This window comes from Photinus pyralis, unplaced genomic scaffold (assembly GCF_008802855.1).
Source record: "Photinus pyralis isolate 1611_PpyrPB1 unplaced genomic scaffold, Ppyr1.3 Ppyr1.4_LG10, whole genome shotgun sequence".
Lineage (NCBI taxonomy): Eukaryota > Metazoa > Arthropoda > Insecta > Coleoptera > Lampyridae > Photinus > Photinus pyralis.
The window spans coordinates 16,380,730-16,399,818 of NW_022170250.1; the positions used below are offsets into that span (position 1 = coordinate 16,380,730).

Consider the following 19,089-nt stretch of genomic DNA (forward strand, 5'->3'; position numbering starts at 1 on the left):
AACGGTTCCTTTCGTTGAGACCTTAATTAGAATACAATGAGAGATAACATTAACCCCCCCCCCCTCAGGCCCCGTCGCTCATTGATCTCGAAATAGAGTCGCACGAGAAAGTTATAGTTTGTACAAATCAATTTATTTCGATGAGACCTTTCATTAGAATACCATGAAGGGTAGATAGAACATGTGTTTACCCCCCCCCCTTCCCCATTTCCTAAAGTTTAACTTCGCACCACTAAAGGCGTGCGTATGCAAAATCTGAGACCAATTGGTTGTCGTATGTAAAAGTTATGCACATTTTACTTTCAAAAACAGCATCTCAGGAAATAATTCGGGGCCCCCCCCCCCCTTTTAGACAGCGAAATTTAATGGCCGTCTGGGACACCTTCAAGGTGTCACGACTTCTGCGACCGCGCCGTTCGAAAGCCCCGACCTCCCTTCCCCTCCTATCCGCGGCCACGATTCTTAAAGTTCGACGAGTTACCCTCTGCGAATGTTTTTTTCGGAAGCCCGACCTTCGGGGGTGGCCGCAGAGGGGGTGAAAGCGAATTTTCCGGGCGTAGCCGTGCATCGGAAAAGTCGCCCCGTCGGAATTCGTGGGGCGTGTGAAAATTTGGTGTAATCGCTGCGGCTCAAAGTGGAGTTATTGACGAAATTCTCGAATTTTGCTTTGTACCATAAAAAGTTGGTTGCGCCAGTCTGGCGGAAGATAAACCAAAATTAATGGCTTATACGTGTCAATTTCTGATGGGTTCGATCCGTTTCGTGATGTAGCATGAAAACTAATGGTTTTTTAACCACGGAAGTTTCTGAATAATGACACTAAACGTGAGAAAAGAAATTTAGTGGTACGACGAATAATGATTGCTGCTGAAACCGTTTAGCAACATTTTGACGGTGTAGCTGCAAACATGGAAAAAGTGTGGATTAAGCCGAGAGATGCATTCAGCGCTAGGTCATGAAGGCGCAATAAAAAAGGATTAAATTCGCCGACCAGCTAGTTTACTTTTTAAAATAATTCTGCTTTTGCAGCCATTAGATTCGCGATCATCTTTACACTTTCACAGTTGCTACTCGTAATCTTTCTTGTTTGCACTTTGCTATTTATATTAAAGCAAAACGGGACCAACGGAATTTCTGCGACCGACGTCCCCTTTAAACCAACAGTAGGCCAACATCTTTTGCTTACCTGCATTTTTTGTCTGGAACAACGAAACAATAAGCTACCTCGGAAACAGTGCACGCGTTCTAATTTTACGATTTGAAGGGGGTACTGTAACGGCAACCAGTTTTTTTAGGGCATTTGCTCAAAAAGCAAGTGTGTATTTTAATTTTCCGCTTACACTCCGTCCAATACCTACCTTTAATTTCCAATCTTCCTTCGTCTTTCGTCTTTCCGTTGGCGAGCCTGACTTCGTAACCGAACGCCTTGGCGCTGCAACCCTTCTCGTCGGTACGATCCCCGCAGTCGTTGACACCGTCGCAAATCTGCTTGTTCGCGATGCACTTCTTGTTCGGGCACACGTGGAGGTTACTGCAGTTCATCGAGAGCGCGTTCATCTCGAAGTAGTCGTACGCGTAGGAAAGAATGAGGGCGCCGGTCGTACCGACGTTGCCGTCGCTCAGAAAACAACACCCGTCGTCTCTCCTACAATAAGACTTTCAGCGCATTTGCACTCCCGCTCGTTGGGTTACCTGTAGGAGAAGGACCTGCACTGGAACCCCTTGCTGTCGAGACAGCTGCGCGCGCAGTTCAACATGCTAACGTTGTAGAACTTCTCCTTCTCGCGCACCGCCAGAATGTGATTGGGAATCGCCGCGAACTGATTGAGCATCGAGTCGCAGTCCTTCTCATCGTCGCCGTTCGGGCAGTCGACGACGCCGTCGCAATGCATGCCCTTCGGTATGCACTGGGTCGGCGTACAGTAGAAGTCCAAGATCGAGCAGGTGTCCTTAAATTTGAAATTGACGAAAGGCTTCGGGGGTTGCGGTTTTGAACCGTCGATTTCGTTCTGATTGTCTTGCTTCAGCTTTTGGTTTTTTTGGCCTTTGACCTGTCCGGAATTTGGTCTCTGACTCTGGCCGGTATTTTGTTGGTTCCATTGATTGAACCCTTGATTTGTACTTTGTTGGGAATTGCCTCCAAATTGGTTATAACCACCTTGACCCGTAGTCTGTTGTTGACCCCCTGGTTTTCCGTTAGTTGTAGGCTTCTGATTCCACTGGTTGTATCCTTGATCAGTGGTTTGTCCGTGACCTGTAGGTTTTTGGTTCCATCGATTGAACCCTTGATCTGTGCTTTCTTGAGTCTTGTCCACATTTTGATTGTAACCACCTTGACCCGTAGTCTGTTGTTGACCCCCTGGTTTTCCGTTAGCTGTAGGTTTCTGATTCCACTGGTTGTATCCTTGATCAGTGGTTTGTCCGTGACCTGTAGGTTTTTGGTTCCATTGATTAAACCCTTCATCTGTGCTTTGTTGGGTCTTGTCCACATTTTGATTGTAATTGTAACCACCTTGACCCGTAGTTTGTTGTTGAGCCCCTGGTTTTCCGTTAGTTGTCGGTTTCTGATTCCACTGGTTGTATCCATGATCAGTGGTTTGCCCGTGACCTGTAGGTTTTTGGTTCCATTGATTAAACCCTTGATTTGTACTTTGTTGGGAATTTTCTTCAATTTGATTATAACCCCCTTGACCCGTAGCCTGTTGTTGACCCCCTGGTTTTGCGTTAGTTGTAGGTTTCTGATTCCACTGGTTGTATCCATGATCAGTGGTTTGCCCGTGACCTGTAGGTTTTTGGTTCCATTGATTAAACCCTTGATTTGTACTTTGTTGGGAATTTTCTTCAATTTGATTATAACCCCCTTGACCCGTAGCCTGTTGTTGACCCCCTGGTTTTGCGTTAGTTGTAGGTTTCTGATTCCACTGGTTGTATCCTTGATCAGTGGTTTGTCCGTGACCTGTAGGTTTTTGGTTCCATTGATTAAACCCTTGATTTGTACTTTGTTGGGAATTTTCTTCAATTTGATTATAACCCCCTTGACCCGTAGCCTGTTGTTGACCCCCTGGTTTTCCGTTAGTTGTAGGTTTCTGATTCCACTGATTGTATCCTTGATCAGTGGTTTGTCCGTGACCTGTAGGTTTCTGGTTCCATTGATTAAACACTTGATCTGTGCTTTGTTGAGAATTGTCTCCAATTTGATTATAACCACCTTGACCCGCAGTCTGTTGTTGACCCCCTGGTTTTCCGTAATTCCACTGATCAGTATTTTGGTTAAAACCACCTTGATTCCATTGATTATACCCTTGATCAGTAGTTCCTTGGGCGTTGCCTTGCTGATTCCATTTCTGTTGCTGGCCTGCAATTTATAATGCCAAACGACGCGTCTACCAGACTAACCTAACTTACCGATGGCCCAAACATTCGTCATTCCTTTTCTGGAACAGTCCACGTTGTAGGTGTAGTCGCACTCTCTCGTCGCTATATTGAAAACCAGGCCCTTGGGACACGCGAGAATGGTCGTCTCCCCGTCAACGCAACTGATAAACTTAAAGCACACGTGAGGATATGGGTACAGGCCGTACGCGTTAGGGGGGCAGATCAGAGTTTCCTCTCGTGTACTCTCGGCGCCCTTCTGTTCGTTTCTAACGTCAATGTCAGGGCGGTATTCCTCATGCGTTTCGCAGTCGACGTTATAGGGGAAGTCGCAGACCTTTAGATTTGGGTTGAAGACCGTACCCGGTCCGCAATCCTGAATGAACGTTTGCCCATTGGCGCAATTCAAAAATTTCGAGCAATCGGTGGGGTGGGGGTGGAGCCCGACCACGTCCTTTGGACATTTGGGTTTGTGTTCGTAATGAGTGTAGACGGGCGGGGGCCTTTGGTAATCGGAATGGAGTTCCTCGTGTGTCTCCTGGTTTGGTTCGAACTGGCTGCTCCAGCTGGCGCACTCCGCGTTGTAGGGGAAGTCGCAACTGTTGATCTTCAAGTTGAACAGCGTACCTGGGCCGCAATTCATCACAATCTCTTTACCATTGTCGCAGTTGATAAACTTGGCGCAGTCGTAGTGATGGGGTACAATGCCGGAGAATCCAGCGGGGCAGCCCGTTTTCAGCTTGAGCTTCGTAAGGGTTTGCTGGGTGTAATCGTCTTCCGGTTCGTAAAGGCATTCGACTTTCGACGCGTAATCGCATTCGAGCGTGTACGCGTTGAAAAGGGTGCCAGGAGCGCAGTTCTGCACGAACCCCCGCCCCTTGTAGCAGTTTAAAAACTGGCTGCAAGAGGACGCAAATGGCACGGGCCCCGTCAACAACTTGGGACACTTTGAGTACGCCTCGGGTTGTTTCGGGTGCACGCTCTGTTGCGCCACATTACTCGACGCAAACTCCTGCTCGAACTGCTCCACTTCCTGTTGGTGCGTGTGCTCCGCTTCAATTATCTGAAACAAATCGTGCTTCCCAGCCTGCGGGACCTGCTGCTCCTGTTCCTGCCATTGAATCGTCTTAATTCCGGGCGTGGACAGTTTCTTTTTGGTCCCAGATTTATCTTCGGGAATCGTAATCTAAAAAGCGGCGCGGTAAGAGACACCGCCCGTCCAATGGAAACTTACCGAATACACGGTGCATATCACGAAAACCAACCGGAAGAATAATAACATTTTCGCCTTTAGTCGCCGACTAATTTACCACTGACGAAAGATTCCTCGCGAACGAGCAATCGCCAATGTAATTATCGAACCGATACGATAATCTTATCGCCGTAAAGCTAGAGGTCAATTTTTGCTTGCCCTATTAAACAAACATCTTGGGAAATTTCGTAGTTGGATCACGAATAAACATAATACGAGAAAATATCATGCGTAATTCGTCAGTTTCTCCAAAAGTGTTCCGTGTACTAGGAACAGATGGCGACACTGTCGTCGGAAATCGTACAGTCCTCGCTATCTATGTTTTGTTAATGGTTCCTTGAAAAGGTTATCTCGAGGGTTATCCGCAGTTCTGCTTAGTGTCGCCAATGAATAAAGAATACCAGGAAGGAGCATACTCAGGTTGTATACAAGACAGAGTGGGACGGAAGTCGGCCATTTGCAAAAGCCACTTATGACTCATTTTTGTTGTGGTTTTTGCAGTGACATAAAATAATGGTTAGTTGTTGTGCTTGTGGTTGCTCAAAACGGAAAAAAATTAAAAGTTTGGGAATTACATTTCATGTGTAAGTATTGATACCAATATTATTTTTATATAGTACATGTAAATTTACAAATTTTTTATCGGAATGTAGTTTGAGGTTAGTTAAACAAAAGTCATAGGCGGAGTAGACACATGGGGATTTACATAGTTTTCGTGTAAAATTCTTTATAATTGTATCCTTCTACAACTGTAAGGTAGGTACGCCACTGGAACAGGAAACTACTGCCCGCCATTTGCAAAAGCCATCGCGGTCTCGCGTAAATTGTTGATATTCTCCTTCCTGGTATTCTTTATTCATTGCTTAACCCCCAGGTTCTACGCTAACTTCACACTACAAGAACACGGAAATAAAGTCAACCTGGCAACGTTTAAAAATGGCCACCCGAATGACTATTCCCTCCAAAACTAAACAAGATCCCGCTTAATTTTGACAAGTGGCACGTGATCAAACATCTAAGACAGGTTAGTTGTAAACAACACTATGACCTGAAGCACAGTAGGGAAGGAACGTTAAATAAAACATTGAAATTGTGAAAAGTTTGTTTAATAATGATCGCAATTATTAAGATTGTAAAAGCTCAGAAATTTAACACCAAAATAAATTAAATTGCAAAAATAAACTTTGAAAATGGTAGTTCACCGAAAAAAAATAGAAATAGGCTGGGAAAAAAAGAACTTACCAATAAAAAATCATCCGTTAAATTAATATCAAATTTTGTTGTAAAATTAATTGTTTGTAATGATGTGAATGCGTAACATAAAATTATAACATCACAAAAAGTAGCAGGTAAACTTCAAGAGGTAACAAGTTTTGGGAATTATGGGTTAGGTAAGCAGGTACCAAGATTCTAAGAAAGGGTGAAATACAAGATTCCAAACGTAACCCCCGTTCGTGCATTTTAGATGGCGCAGGCAGCTTTTTCCCACCTAGAAATTGCATGGTTGCCAACTCTCAAAAATGTATGTATTGTCGTAAGTTGTATGTACATGGTGAAACCTCTCAAAGTTAGACTTAGGTGTACACTAAGGATTTCAATTCCATGTACTGTCCTAGGTTAGTCGAGTAAATAGTGAGGTTTTAGAATAAATCGAGGGACGAATTAATTTTTTCTACTTTAATTTAATTTAATTAATCGCTTTATTGGATAACAGCAGTGAGCAAAGGCTGGAACACATATGAATTATAGATTCCGGTTCCGTACTACTTAGGTGGAATTATTTTTTAAGGTGAGAGGTTCCACCCTGTATATGCAACTTACGTTACGACGATGCACACATTTTTGAGAGTTGGCAACCATGCAATTTCTAGGTGGGGAAAAGCTGCCTGCGAAGTAAAGCTCATTAGTATCCCATTTCACGGAATTTTGTTTTCTGCTACCCCTCCAGTGAAAGTTCAGCAATCATGCCGTCCTCGGGGACGAAGCGACTGATCGGTATGATAACGCTCGTGCATTCGGTGCACCTGCGTGAGATATCTCATTTCAAATTCCAAACAAGAAGTGCCGTTGGCGTATATCGAGACACCGTTCAAGTGACAAGTACCGTTGTCATATAGAAAGACACTACTCGAAAGTATTCTACCTTTTTTGAGTGTAATTAAACCTTTTCGCCCTTGCAGATGTAGATGCCGAAGTTAGTCTATGGTTACCACCGTATCCAGGACTTTCAGATACATGCCGGATTAGAGGAGGTCCGGCTAATTAATAATGCATTTTATATGTACTTTATGGGAAAGGATTGAAGGCGCTTTTAAATTTAGTTGTGATGGTCATTCTTTAACTTATAAAGTTTTGTATTACATTAACCTTAGATTTCAATTATTCAAATTCAAAGGTTAAATACTTGGATTATTAGTCTTTGTATATGGTAGATGTGATTAGCGTTTTCCAAAGTTACCTCTCATGCTCCAGATTTCCTATCTCCTATCTAATAGATTAATAAGGTAAGTTCATAGCTCTCCGTTCATACGTTTCCGTTTGTCCGTTAGCCAATCAGAAGACAGCAAATTTTTAAACGTACGTCGTCCGTTTACGACGGAAAAGTTGGTTGAAGTTGAACATTTACGTTTCCGTTGGTCCGTTTTTAACAAGAGTGAGGTTATGTTTGGTATGTTAACAGCGTTCGCCTATTCGTTCTTCACAGTAATAATCAGATAGCAATGTGTTCTTACTTTCATACCATTTTCACATACTGAAAATCACGGAGGGTACAGTACAAAATAAAGTTTAGGTTATGGTTATACTTGCAAATGTACAATGTGGACGGATTGCTATGAACCTTAATAAAATGTACTATCCGTTTGACGGATCAACGCAACGGATGAACGGAGAGCTATGAACCCACCTTAACCCGATACCTAGCTACCCTAATGGAATTCAATGGGGTCATCCCGCCTTCATTTTTTATTTCTGATCCACAAAGTACATTAAAAATAAAAAGACCCGTGTCCTCAATTTTTATTTGCGAGTAAAATAAACCCAAAATAAATTATTGAAAAGCTGTGTTTTTAGTCCGAATTTGAAACGCTTCAGACTAAATACGCCACAAACCTACAACCAATCACGTAGAAGTGAGCTGGCAACCTTACGCGAGGGTCTGACGTTTGTCACATTTGACGTTTTGAGAGGGATGTTTAACTGCATCTAGCACGAAAGTGACAAGTGCCTGTGACAGATGACGCAAGTTACAAATGCCATTCTCCTGCAATATTGCCAAGTCGTTATGTCATCTGAATGGTTCCAGAAGCTGATTGGTCGGGCTTATTACGTCACAGAGCTCGCCACAATCATATCGTTTTGAATAAACGTTTAAAACCGCACATGTTCATTATTTTTTTGCTAATCAGCCTCTATTTTTAAATAAACTTTTACTGTCCAAAAAAATGTTTTATGGTTTCAGGTACACGCTTATTAAATTAGAACTGCGGAATTCAACTATACTGTAAACCCCCATTCCAACCCCTTTAGAATTTCGAAAAAGATAAATCTCATCGTTACTCATGCGCTGTAAACAACTTTGCATGCAATTAATACTTTTGGATTACGCAACATCGAGCATTCCTTGGGATCTAACTGGTTTCATTCCATGAATCCTAAATAGAAGACGATCCAGTTTTCCAAGGTTGGACGGCTCAAGGGGTAGACGCCATATGAATAAGGTAAAATATTTTTCTATTTGTATTCAGTATGGAACGTTTCTTTAAAGACCATTTTTTCGTTTTTTAACCGGTTTTGAAATCTGCCACTATAGTCAACATTCGTGTATGGGCTCGGGAGAAGGTAATAAGCTCTCAATTTAAATTTAATATTAAGTTACGGAAATCTTCTAACTGAGTTAAATATATTAATTTTAAGTTATCAAGTTGTTTAGCTAGCGCCAATTCGTTTCCGGCACATTGAATACGTCAGTGGCGATTTTTATAATAATAATAATGTCATATATATATATATATATATATATATATATATATATATATAATATATATTATATATAGTGAATATTAAACTAAATTTATCACGTTATACCAAAAGGGCGTAGTTCAGATATGTAGTGCAAACTACAATCTGTTCTACCGCTTAACCCTGAAAGGTTCCACCCTGTATATACAACTTGCGACGATACATAGGTACATTTTTGAGAGTTGACAACCATGCAATTTCTAGGTGGGAAAAAGCTGCCTGCGCCATCTAAAAAGCACAAACGGAGGTTACGTTGATCATCATGTCTTGAATGGCGGTCGTGAACGCGTCGCTCCATAAATGTTTGTTGTTATTTTGTGTTATTTAATGCAGGTAGTACTTTTTGCATTTCTTTATATCGTATTTGTGTTTTGTATGCCGCATTTTATTTTTGTGTGTATTTGATTCTTTGTTTTTGAAATTTACTTCGTTTAACCGCAATTCATAATCACATATGTGATACCGTTATGCTATTGTTTGTAATTGTTTACGTTTTTGGTGTAATGCTTGCTTAATTTATGTTTATTGATGTTGATTACTTGGTCTTCTCCGTGAAGTAACATTCATATTATAAGTTTTGATCATTTTATTTTAATATATGGAAGTTACCGATTCGTTTGATGTTCGTTACTGACATTTTTCTCCGTGAATGAAGCAGTCACGGGGGTGGTAAACACTGTAGTCAAAATTGAGCTACGACACCTAATTCCGTGATTATCTTCGACATTCAACTGTAGGCTCGAAACCCCGAAACCAGGGGCGGGTTACCTATCTTGCAGGAGCGGGATTACGCTAATCAAAGCTCTTCAGTTTAGAATCTATGTGCGATAAATGAGTGGCGATTCAATAATTTCCACATATCTTGTTTTTAGTTAAATTTGCCTACAAGGCCATGTAATTTTCCATCTTGTTTTTAACAAAAGGACTTTATTGCACCAAAGATGAGTCACATTCTGTGTATTTCACCCTCTCTGAGAATCCTGGTACCTGCTTACCTGACCCATGATTCCCAAAACTTGTTTTTAACCTAAATGTTACCTCTTGAAGTTTACCTGCTACTTTTTATGATGTTATAATTTTATGTTAGGTACGCATTCACATTATTACAAACAATTAATTTTACAACACAATTTGATATTAATTTGACGGCTGGTTTTTTTATTGGTAAGTTCTTTTTTTTCCCAGCCTATTTCTATTTTGATTCAGTGTACTACTATTTTCAAAGTTTATTTTTACAAGGTAATTTACTTTGGACTTAAATTTCCGAGCTTTTACAATCAATAATAATTGCGATCATTATTAAACAAACTTTTCACAATTTTACGTTCCTTCCCTACTGTGCTTCAGGTCAAAGAGTTGTCTACAACTAACGTAAGGGGGTCCTGCCTTAGATGTTTGATCACGTGCCACTTTTCAAATTTAAGCGGGATTTTGTTTAGTTTTGGAGGGAATAGTCATTCGGGTGGCCATTTTTAAACGTTGCCGGGTTGACTTTATTTTCGTGTTCTTGTAGTGTGAAGTTAGCGTAGAACCTAGGGGTTAAGTATACTACAAAGTTCTAACTAAATCATGTCTTTGAATTACGCACTGCATTTCCCTTGACGGGAGATGAATTTGTTTCCAGGCCACACGCAAGTTTTGTGAATCATAAAGAGCGCGTGGAAATTTTTATGTATTGAATTCAATTAATCAATAATAAATGAAAAGATATTACCTTGTGAGGTTCCAGCTTGATTAACCGTGTCTACCAATATTGCACATTTTTACGATCACGTATCTATCACTACCCTGTCAGCCGTCAATTTCTTTAGAACCAGATTAAACTATTAGACACGCTCGAAACATAAGTTACATAACCGAATTCTATGTAAGCATAACCTATGAACATTATGAGAATGTATGGGCATAGAAACCTATAACGTGTTTTCTTAGAAAAACTGGTAAACTTGTTTATATTTAAATGTCTAAAATGCGGCTGCTTCTCAATGCGAAGTAATGTGGTTTAACCATTTGCCTTACAGGATTGTTTCGCCTCAAACCCCCATTTACTAAAATGTGTTCCCTTACAGCAAAAGGGCGATATTTTAAGAAAATAAGCACCAATACAAACTTAAGGATTATTGAGTTATTATTTATCCCTTTACCTTATCCTTGAGGCCATAAGAGGGTTATTAACCGATGAGCAGCTGAGGCATACCAATGTAATTGTATACTAAGAACAACTCCCGAAAGTAGAAGTAAAATTTGTAACATCCGTTATCATATAAAAATATGAAGTTGATGATGGTTTCTCAAAGACGAAATGTTATTGACATGTTCTATAATGGGAAACCATTGTAGAAGAAAGCTTCTTTCAACAATACTTTCTATAACATTTTATTATTTTTGAAACTTCTACATACATATTACTACTATCATGCTCTTACATCTGTTACCTTAACTTCTTATTACAGACTTGAATACCAATCTAACCACTCTCTTTGGGAACAATAATATACAGTAATATTTATTAAGAAGTAGACATAGGGATTTACATCTACTTTAAAATGATAAATCCAATTCCAAATAAAGATCTGGCCGTCATATTATTTACTTAATTTGAATATTGTTGCCTTAGCTTTTTTTTAAGAAGTTACGCATAAAATTAGACACCTTCAGAAGTAGACATAGGGAAAAACAATACACGTAAATCCCTATGTCTACTTCTTAATAATTATCACTGTATATAATCGAATCGAATCTTAGACTTCCTAATCCTTAGGATCTTCTTAACTTGACCTAAACACACTTAAATGGATGAGATACAGAATGTTGCGTATAGGGTTTTATACACTTTATTACATAAATTCACTTGATAGGTATTTAAATTCATTTGTGCACTAAGAGATGTCTTTTCAAGTTGCTTTGAAAATGTGTGGCGAAATCACACGCGTCACATTTAAAACCTTTAGATCGAGTGTGTATTAAGACATGTTTTCTCAAATAGTCTTTGCTATATGTCGTATAATCACAAAGGTCACATTTAAAATCACTACATTGATTGTGTCTTAAGACATGCTTTCTCAAATAGTCTTTTCTATATGAGGTATAATCACAAAGGTCACATTTAAAATCACTAGATTGATTGTGTATTAACATATGTTTTTTCAAATTACCTTTTCTGTATGTGGCATGATGACACAATCCACATTTAAAAACTTCTGGTCGATTGTGTATTAAGACATGACTACTCAAATTGCCTTTACTGTATGTGGCATAATAACAAACATCACATTTAAAATCTTTGGAAACTCGGTGTTTTAAGAGATGCTGCTTCAAATCGCCCATACGATATGCTGCGTAATCACAAATTGCACATTTGAAATCTTTACATCGATTGTGTGTTAAGACATGTTTCCTCAAATTGTCTTTACTATATGTGGCATAATCGCAAATGTCACATTTAACATATTTTGATTGATTGTGTTTTATGATATGATGCTTCAAATTGTTCTTTCTATACGTGGCATAATCACAAAAGCGACATTTAAAATATTTAGATCGATTGTGTATTGCCACGTGTTTCCTCAAATTGCCTTTACTATACGTTGTATACTGGCAAATGTCACATTTAAAATATGTAGATGGGCTATGTTTTAGGATGTGTTGTTTCAAATTCTCTTTTCTACATGTGGCATAATCACAAATTACACATTTAAATTCTTTAGACCGATTGTGTATCACAACATGTTTTTTCAAATCGCCTTTACGACATGTTGTGTAATCACAAAGGTCACATTTAAAACCTTTGGCAGTTTCCCGTTCGAAATGGTGACTTTTAAATTGTTGCTCATTACCTGCTTCGCATTTAAATTGAGATTTAATATCTGACGAATAATGTTGCTGCATTTCGTCGCCATTGCACTGGTCGCTACAATATGCTGCACTGGTTGTAGAATTCTGTTCTTCTTTTACAATTACCTTAACATCATTACTTAAAACTGTGTTTCTTTCTAGGGACAACTTTATTTCTTCTTCTTGTTCTGGTTCAACTTTAACAATGCCCTCATCCATGACTATCTACAAGAACTATTTTAAGCTATACGACCACAAAAATTGGGTTACCTGTACGACGAATGCTATGGCTTTAAAATAAATCACTAATAGCACAGCGTAAATACTATCATAGTTTAGGCTGTAGGTCGATTTAGCAAGAATCTGTTATTTTTGAACATAACCTTAAATGCTTACTCCGTGACACCGTAAGTACAGAGCGGTCATTAAGCTTCGAGTTAAAGTGAGGTAAATCGACTACACCACAAAATTTATCGCGCTCCGGCAAGATAGGTAGCCCGCCCCTGGTTTCGGGGTTTCGAGCCTACAGTTGAATGTCGAAGACAATCATGGAATTAGGTGTCGTACTTCAAATGGTTACAGGGAGAAAAATGTTAGTAACAAACAATAAGTCAGTACATACATCAAACGAATCGGTAATTTCCACATATTAAAATCCAATGATTAAAACTTATATGAATGTTATTTCAGGGACAAGACGAAGTAATTAACATCAATAAACATAAATTAAGTAAGCATTATACCAAAAACGTAAACAATTACAAACAATAGCATAACGGTATCAAATATGTGATTCTGTATTGCGGTTAAACCAAGTAAATTTCAAAAACAAAGATTGAAACATACAAAAAGTATAAAATGCGGCATATGAAACACAAATACGATATAAACAAAATGCAAAGATTACTACCTGCATTAAAAATCCACAAAATAATAACAAACATTTATGGAGCGACGCGTTCACGACCGCCATTCAAGACAAGATGCCCAACGTAACCCCCGTCCGTGCTTTTAAGATGGCGCAGGCAGCTTTTCCCCACCTAGAAATTGCATGGTTGCCAACTCTCAAAAATATATGTATCGTCGTAAGTTGTATTTACAGGGTGGAACTCTCAGTACTTTCCTTGGTATTTCCTTTTCCTTCTACTAATTAGATGCATTATAAGAAATGTTTAGTATAGGCTTATACAAACTTTATTACATAATGATCTTATGTAAGTACATATAATTTTTAAAGTCATTTGTGTATAAACAGATGTATTTTCGAACTTCATTCGCATAATCACAAATGTCACATTAAAAATCTGTAGATCAATTGTGTATTAAGACATGTTTTCTCAGATCGCCTGCTCTATTGGTATAATAATCACAAATGTTACATTTAAAATATTTAGATTGATTGTGTTTTAAGATATGTTGTTTCAAAGTGTCCTTTCTATACGTGGCATAATCACAAATTCCACATTTAAATTCTTTACATCGATTGTGTATTAAGACATGTCTTCTAAAATTGCTTTTACTATAGGTGGCATAATAACAAACATCACATTTAAAATCTTTAGTAACTTTGTGTCTTAAGAGATGATTGTTTAAGTCGCCTTTACGGTATGTTGAGTAATCACAGATGTCACATTTAAAATCTTTAGATCGTTTGTGTATGACAAAATGTTTTCTGAAATTGTCTTTACTAAATGTGACATAATCGCAAAAGTTACATTTAAAATATTCTGACTGATTGTGCTTTATGATATGTTGTTTCAAATTGACTTTTCTGTATGTGGCATAATCACAAATTACACATTTAAAATCTTTAGGTCGATTGTGCATTAAGATATGTTTACTCAAATTGTCTTTACAATATGCTGCATAATCACAAAAGTTACATTTAAAATCTTTGGATCGATTGTGTATTAAGACATGTCTTCTCAAATTACTTTTACTACATGTGGCATAATCACAAACGGCACACTTAAAATCTTTAGAAGCTTTGTGTTTTAAGAGATGGTGCTGCAAATCGCCTTTGCGATATGTTGCGTAATCACAAATGTCACATTTAAAATCCTTACATTGCTTGTGTATCACGAAATGTTTTGTCAAATTGCCCTTTACACTCGTGGCAAAGCCACAAACCGCACATTCAAAATCTTTAGAAGCTTTGTGTTTTAAGACATGTTTTTTCAAATAGTGTTTCACATATGTGGTATAATCACAAGTTTCACATTTAAAATTTTGAGATCGATTGTGTATTAAGGCATGTCTCCTCAAATTAGCTTTACTATTCGTGACATAATCACAAACGTCACACTTAAAACCTTCAGAAAGTTTGTGTGTTAAGAGATGTTGCTTCAAATCGCCCTTACGATATGTTGTGTAATTACAAATGTCACATTTCACCTCTTCAAAAGACGTGTGTTGTAAGCCATGTTCTTTCAAACATTTCTTTACGTTTGATTCGTAGGCCCATTTAAAGACTTTTACAGTATCCGACGAATAATGTGGTAGCTGCATTTCGTCACTGTTGCACTGGTCTCTACAATATTCTCTACTGGTAGTAGTATTTAGTTCCTCTTTTACAATTACATTACTTAAAACCATGTTTTTTTCTAGGGACAAATTTAATTCTTCTTCTTGTTCTGGTTCAATTTTCACAATGCTCTCATTCATGACTATCTATAAGAACTATTTTAAGTTATACGATCACAAACACTGGAATACCTCGACAAATTTAATGCTTTGAACATAAATTGCTAATGGCCCAGCCTAAATACTATCATTTGTTTTATAAAAGCATAACAGCATAAGCATAACCTCAAATTCTTATTACTTGACACTCTAAATACAGGGTGGTCATTAAATTATTTAAATTTGGATTTGGTACTAAAACGCTATGAAGAATAGATAACAAAAATCTAACCGTTTAGATTGGAACGATTTTTTATTATACCGTTTATAGTGACAAAATGTGTGCATATTGTTACCTAGTTTAATTCCATTAGAATTATAGCGTTTTCGATTGGCAAAACTCGTGCTGCACGAGTGCAATTTTTACGTTCTATTGGTAATTTTAGGCCAATTTTCTGTGTTCCATTGGCAAATGTAATGCAACAATTACGCACTAAATGCAAATTTTGACGCACGAGGTCGGAGAGCCCGTGGAGCAAATTTTCAAAATAAAAGTGCGCCAATTTGAATTTGTTTCTTGCGTTGGAGAGTTTTTTGTTGTCATCTAGCGATAGCGAAGATGATGAACTAGCCATATAACTTCTACTTTACAAAAAGTTGCATTTACTCTTTAAAGTGAACGCCAAAAATTGGTTCTTTACAGGAATTTCAAATTTATATTCCTCATTGTTTATCATAAATAATAGTGAAATCGTTTCAGTCATTTTTTAGAATACAGATTTGTCGATTACCTAAATCATTGTATAAATACAAATCTAAAATGAGGTTATGGACAAATGACAGCAAATATTTACGAATATTTATGTTCCATTGAGAGCAATTTTCACATGGATTTCTTCAGTTTCTCGTGCAACACTCGTGCAGTACGAGTTTTGCCAATCGAAAACGCTATTAGTATTTTATACATGCACAGTACAGTTAGGCACAGTTATTAACGTACTTTAGACACATGGAATATACAAGATGAGGCAAACTTAAAATGTACCCACAAACCATGTGCACATACGCGATATGAAGGTTATTGCCTTGATCTAGATGTTACGTGCAATATTACAAATTACCTTTAGTACAAATGGCATAATCACAAAAGTTACATTCAAGACTGGTTATGTGTTAAAAGATGTTTTTTCAATTGGCACTTACGATTTGTTTCATAATCGCAAAGATCACATTTAAATCCAGTATGTTTTAGAAGATGTAATGTTAATGACCTTTTATAGTTAGTTGCAAAATCACAAATGTCACATTTAAAAACTTTAGATCCCATGTGTTTTAGAAGATGTGATGTTAAGGAGCTTTTATGGTTTGTTGCATAATCACAAATGTCACATTTAAAATCTTTAAAGGTTCGGTGTTGTAAGACGTGTTCTTTCAAGCCTCTCTTAACATTTGTTGCATAATCGCAATTTGCACATTTAAAAAGAAGGGTAGCATTGTGGGTTAGTAGATGCGTTTTCAGACTGTCTTTGCGGTTTGTGGTATGATCGCAAATATCACATTTAAAATATTTCTTATCATCGTGAGTTAAGAGATGTCTTTTCAAATTACCTTTAGTGCCCATGGCATAATTGCAAATGTCACATTTAAAAGCATTAGATTCATCGTGTTTTAGAAGGTGCGATGTTAAGGAGTTTTTATTGTTTGTTGCATAACCACAAATGTCACATTTAAAATCTTCAGATCCATTGTGCATTCGAAAATGTGATATTAAGGAGCTTTTATAGTTTGTTGCATAATTACAAATGTCACATTTAAAACTATTAAATCCATTGTGCCTGCGAAGATGTGATGTTAAGGAGCTTTTGTGGTTTGTTGCATAATTACAAATGTCACATTTAAAATCTTTAGATCCATTATGTGTTCGTAAATGTGATCTTAAGGAGCTTTTGTGGGTTGTTGCATAATCACAAATGTTACATTTAAAATCTTTACATCCACTGTGTGTTCGAAAATGGGATGTTAAAGAGTTTTTATTGTTTGTTGCATAATCACAAATGTTGCATTTAAAGTCTTTCTTTTCACTGTGTATTAAGAGGTGCTGCTTCAAACTGCCTTTACGATTTGATGCATAATCGCAAATTTCACATTTAAAATCTTTCTTTTCATTATTGTGTGTTAAGAGATGTTGCCTCAAACTGCCTTTACGATTTGTTGCATACTCACAAATGTCACATTTAAAATCTTTAAAGGTTCTGTGTTGTAAGACATGTCCTGTAAAAGCTTTTTTAACATTTGTTGCATAATTACAATTTGCACATCTAAAAAAATGAGAAACAAAATTGTGAGTTGGGAGATGTTTTTTCAAACGGTTCTTGCAGTTTGTGGTATGATCACAAAGGTCACATTTAAAATCTTTCTTATCGTTCTGTGTTAACAGATGGTGTCTTTTAAAATTTTGTTCATTATCCACCATGACACCACAAACTTTACATTTAAATTTGTCAGTAGAAGATTTAATATCTGACGAGAAAGATTGTTGCTGCATTTTGTCGTCATTGCACTTGTCTCTACAATATTCTACACTGGTCGTAATCGTCTGTTCTTCTTTTATAATTGCGAAAGTATCATTATTTATAAACATTTTTCTTTCTATGGTCAAATTTATTTTTTCTTCTTCGTCTGGTTCAATTTTAATAAAAGGATCCATCACTGTAACAACTACTTTTGAAGCATATGGCCACAAAGATTTCTCGACTTGCCAGATCTCTGCTTAGTACAAATACAGGAATTGTTGAAAAGTTTGTTTGTATCTATTTCACATAACCTAGAAGTTTGATAAATCCATACTCAGAGTAATCCATAAGTACAGGGCGATCATTGGCCGCGTTCATAAGACACAACTGTTGTGGATCAGTTACCGTAAAGTCACTAGATATAGAAAGTACCGCAATCATCCGCCATTTTCGGGCAAATTTGCTGCCAACTTAAAAAAATTGACAAATAAAATCTGAATAGCTGTAATTTTTTATAATCTAACTTCATAGTACTGTCATGTTATAATAGTTATTTATGTATCATGGGCATTAAGGCGATATTTATGCCGAGGGCGACAGAGCCCGAGGGCCTGCGAAGGATTGTAAGTCGCCCGAAGGTTAAATATCAAGTAATGCCTGAGGTGCATACAAAATTTTATTTTTCATCGTTCCAAATAAGTAATGCATTTCCAATATACAAATGTAATGATTATTGTTTGCCCACTTTATATCAAGTAGCATCTTTTTTTATTACATAAAATAACTCCGTCAATGTATTTGACAGACCGTTTGAGGGCATAATGAAATGACAATCCATTATGCCCTCGAGTGTCATAGACTGATTTATATATCTCATATGACAGATATTATTGGCATATAATAGGCAAATGAAAAATAAAAATATACACAGATATCTCCAAACAGTTGGAACAATCCCTAACATTAAAGTTACTAGAATCTGGTAACTTCCGCCATTTTTGGGCAAAAATCATGCGTTCTCTCTCTAACACACGAGCCCAATGGATTGCGGTACTTTTTATATTTAGTGACTTTAAGTTACCGATATGTCTTATAATTACCTGGCTACTTTACGGAGCAGTCGGCCATTTTTAGTAGCGCTACGTATGTCAAAGTAGGGATCGTGACATAAGACCACAACTGTTACCGATACGCTGCCTGGTAGCGTATCGGTAACTGTTGTGTCTTATGAACTAGAGCCACATGGTCACGTGTTCATGACCGCTAAAACAAATGAAATTATTTAAACTCGCTATGTACTGTCTCCCAAGTGTTGCGAACTTCAGCAGACCGCGTAAATCGATTGCATACCAATTTGAAATACTTTAAGAATCTTCAATAGTCGGTAGGACAGTGCGGTAGTCGCATTGGAACGGTACGATTCATCTCGAGCGCCACCAGAAGATTGTCGATCCTTGTTCCCGGTCAATGACGGTC

General features: G+C 37.6%; 3 protein-coding genes across 3 annotated transcripts; all 3 read right to left on the reverse strand.

Moving 5' to 3' along the window:
• Positions 1–1,062: 1,062 nt before the first annotated feature.
• Positions 1,063–4,764, reverse strand: LOC116162542. Its single transcript, XM_031476179.1, has 4 exons — positions 4,607–4,764; positions 3,406–4,558; positions 1,693–3,355; positions 1,063–1,645 (listed from the first exon to the last, which is right to left on the reverse strand). Exons 1-4 carry the CDS (start codon positions 4,652–4,654, stop codon positions 1,252–1,254), a joined length of 3,258 nt encoding a protein of 1,085 aa, XP_031332039.1. The 5' UTR covers positions 4,655–4,764; the 3' UTR covers positions 1,063–1,251.
• A 6,257-nt stretch (positions 4,765–11,021) lies between these two features.
• On the reverse strand, positions 11,022–12,880 carry LOC116162522 (zinc finger protein 64-like). Its single transcript, XM_031476155.1, has 2 exons — positions 12,749–12,880; positions 11,022–12,703 (listed from the first exon to the last, which is right to left on the reverse strand). Exon 2 carries the CDS (start codon positions 12,695–12,697, stop codon positions 11,513–11,515), a length of 1,185 nt encoding a protein of 394 aa, XP_031332015.1. The 5' UTR covers positions 12,698–12,703; positions 12,749–12,880; the 3' UTR covers positions 11,022–11,512.
• Positions 12,881–13,763: 883 nt separating this feature from the next.
• LOC116162521 (gastrula zinc finger protein XlCGF46.1-like) lies at positions 13,764–15,303 on the reverse strand. Its single transcript, XM_031476154.1, has 2 exons — positions 15,194–15,303; positions 13,764–15,148 (listed from the first exon to the last, which is right to left on the reverse strand). The coding sequence occupies exon 2, from the start codon at positions 15,140–15,142 to the stop codon at positions 13,790–13,792; it is 1,353 nt and encodes a 450-aa protein (XP_031332014.1). The 5' UTR covers positions 15,143–15,148; positions 15,194–15,303; the 3' UTR covers positions 13,764–13,789.
• Between the last annotated feature and the right edge of the window lie 3,786 nt (positions 15,304–19,089).

Excerpts from the sequence above, each read along its gene's own strand:
- LOC116162542 (XM_031476179.1), bottom strand. The coding sequence starts at position 4,654 with ATGTTATTATTCTTCCGGTTGGTTTTCGTGATATGCACCGTGTATTCG. Across the intron at positions 3,356-3,405 it reads GACGAATGTTTGGGCCATCG|GCCAGCAACAGAAATGGAAT; the intron begins GTAAGTTAGGTT and ends TATAAATTGCAG. Across the intron at positions 1,646-1,692 it reads TGCAGGTCCTTCTCCTACAG|GAGAGACGACGGGTGTTGTT; the intron begins GTAACCCAACGA and ends GTCTTATTGTAG.
- LOC116162522 (XM_031476155.1), bottom strand. The coding sequence starts at position 12,697 with ATGGATGAGGGCATTGTTAAAGTTGAACCAGAACAAGAAGAAGAAATA.
- LOC116162521 (XM_031476154.1), bottom strand. The coding sequence starts at position 15,142 with ATGAATGAGAGCATTGTGAAAATTGAACCAGAACAAGAAGAAGAATTA.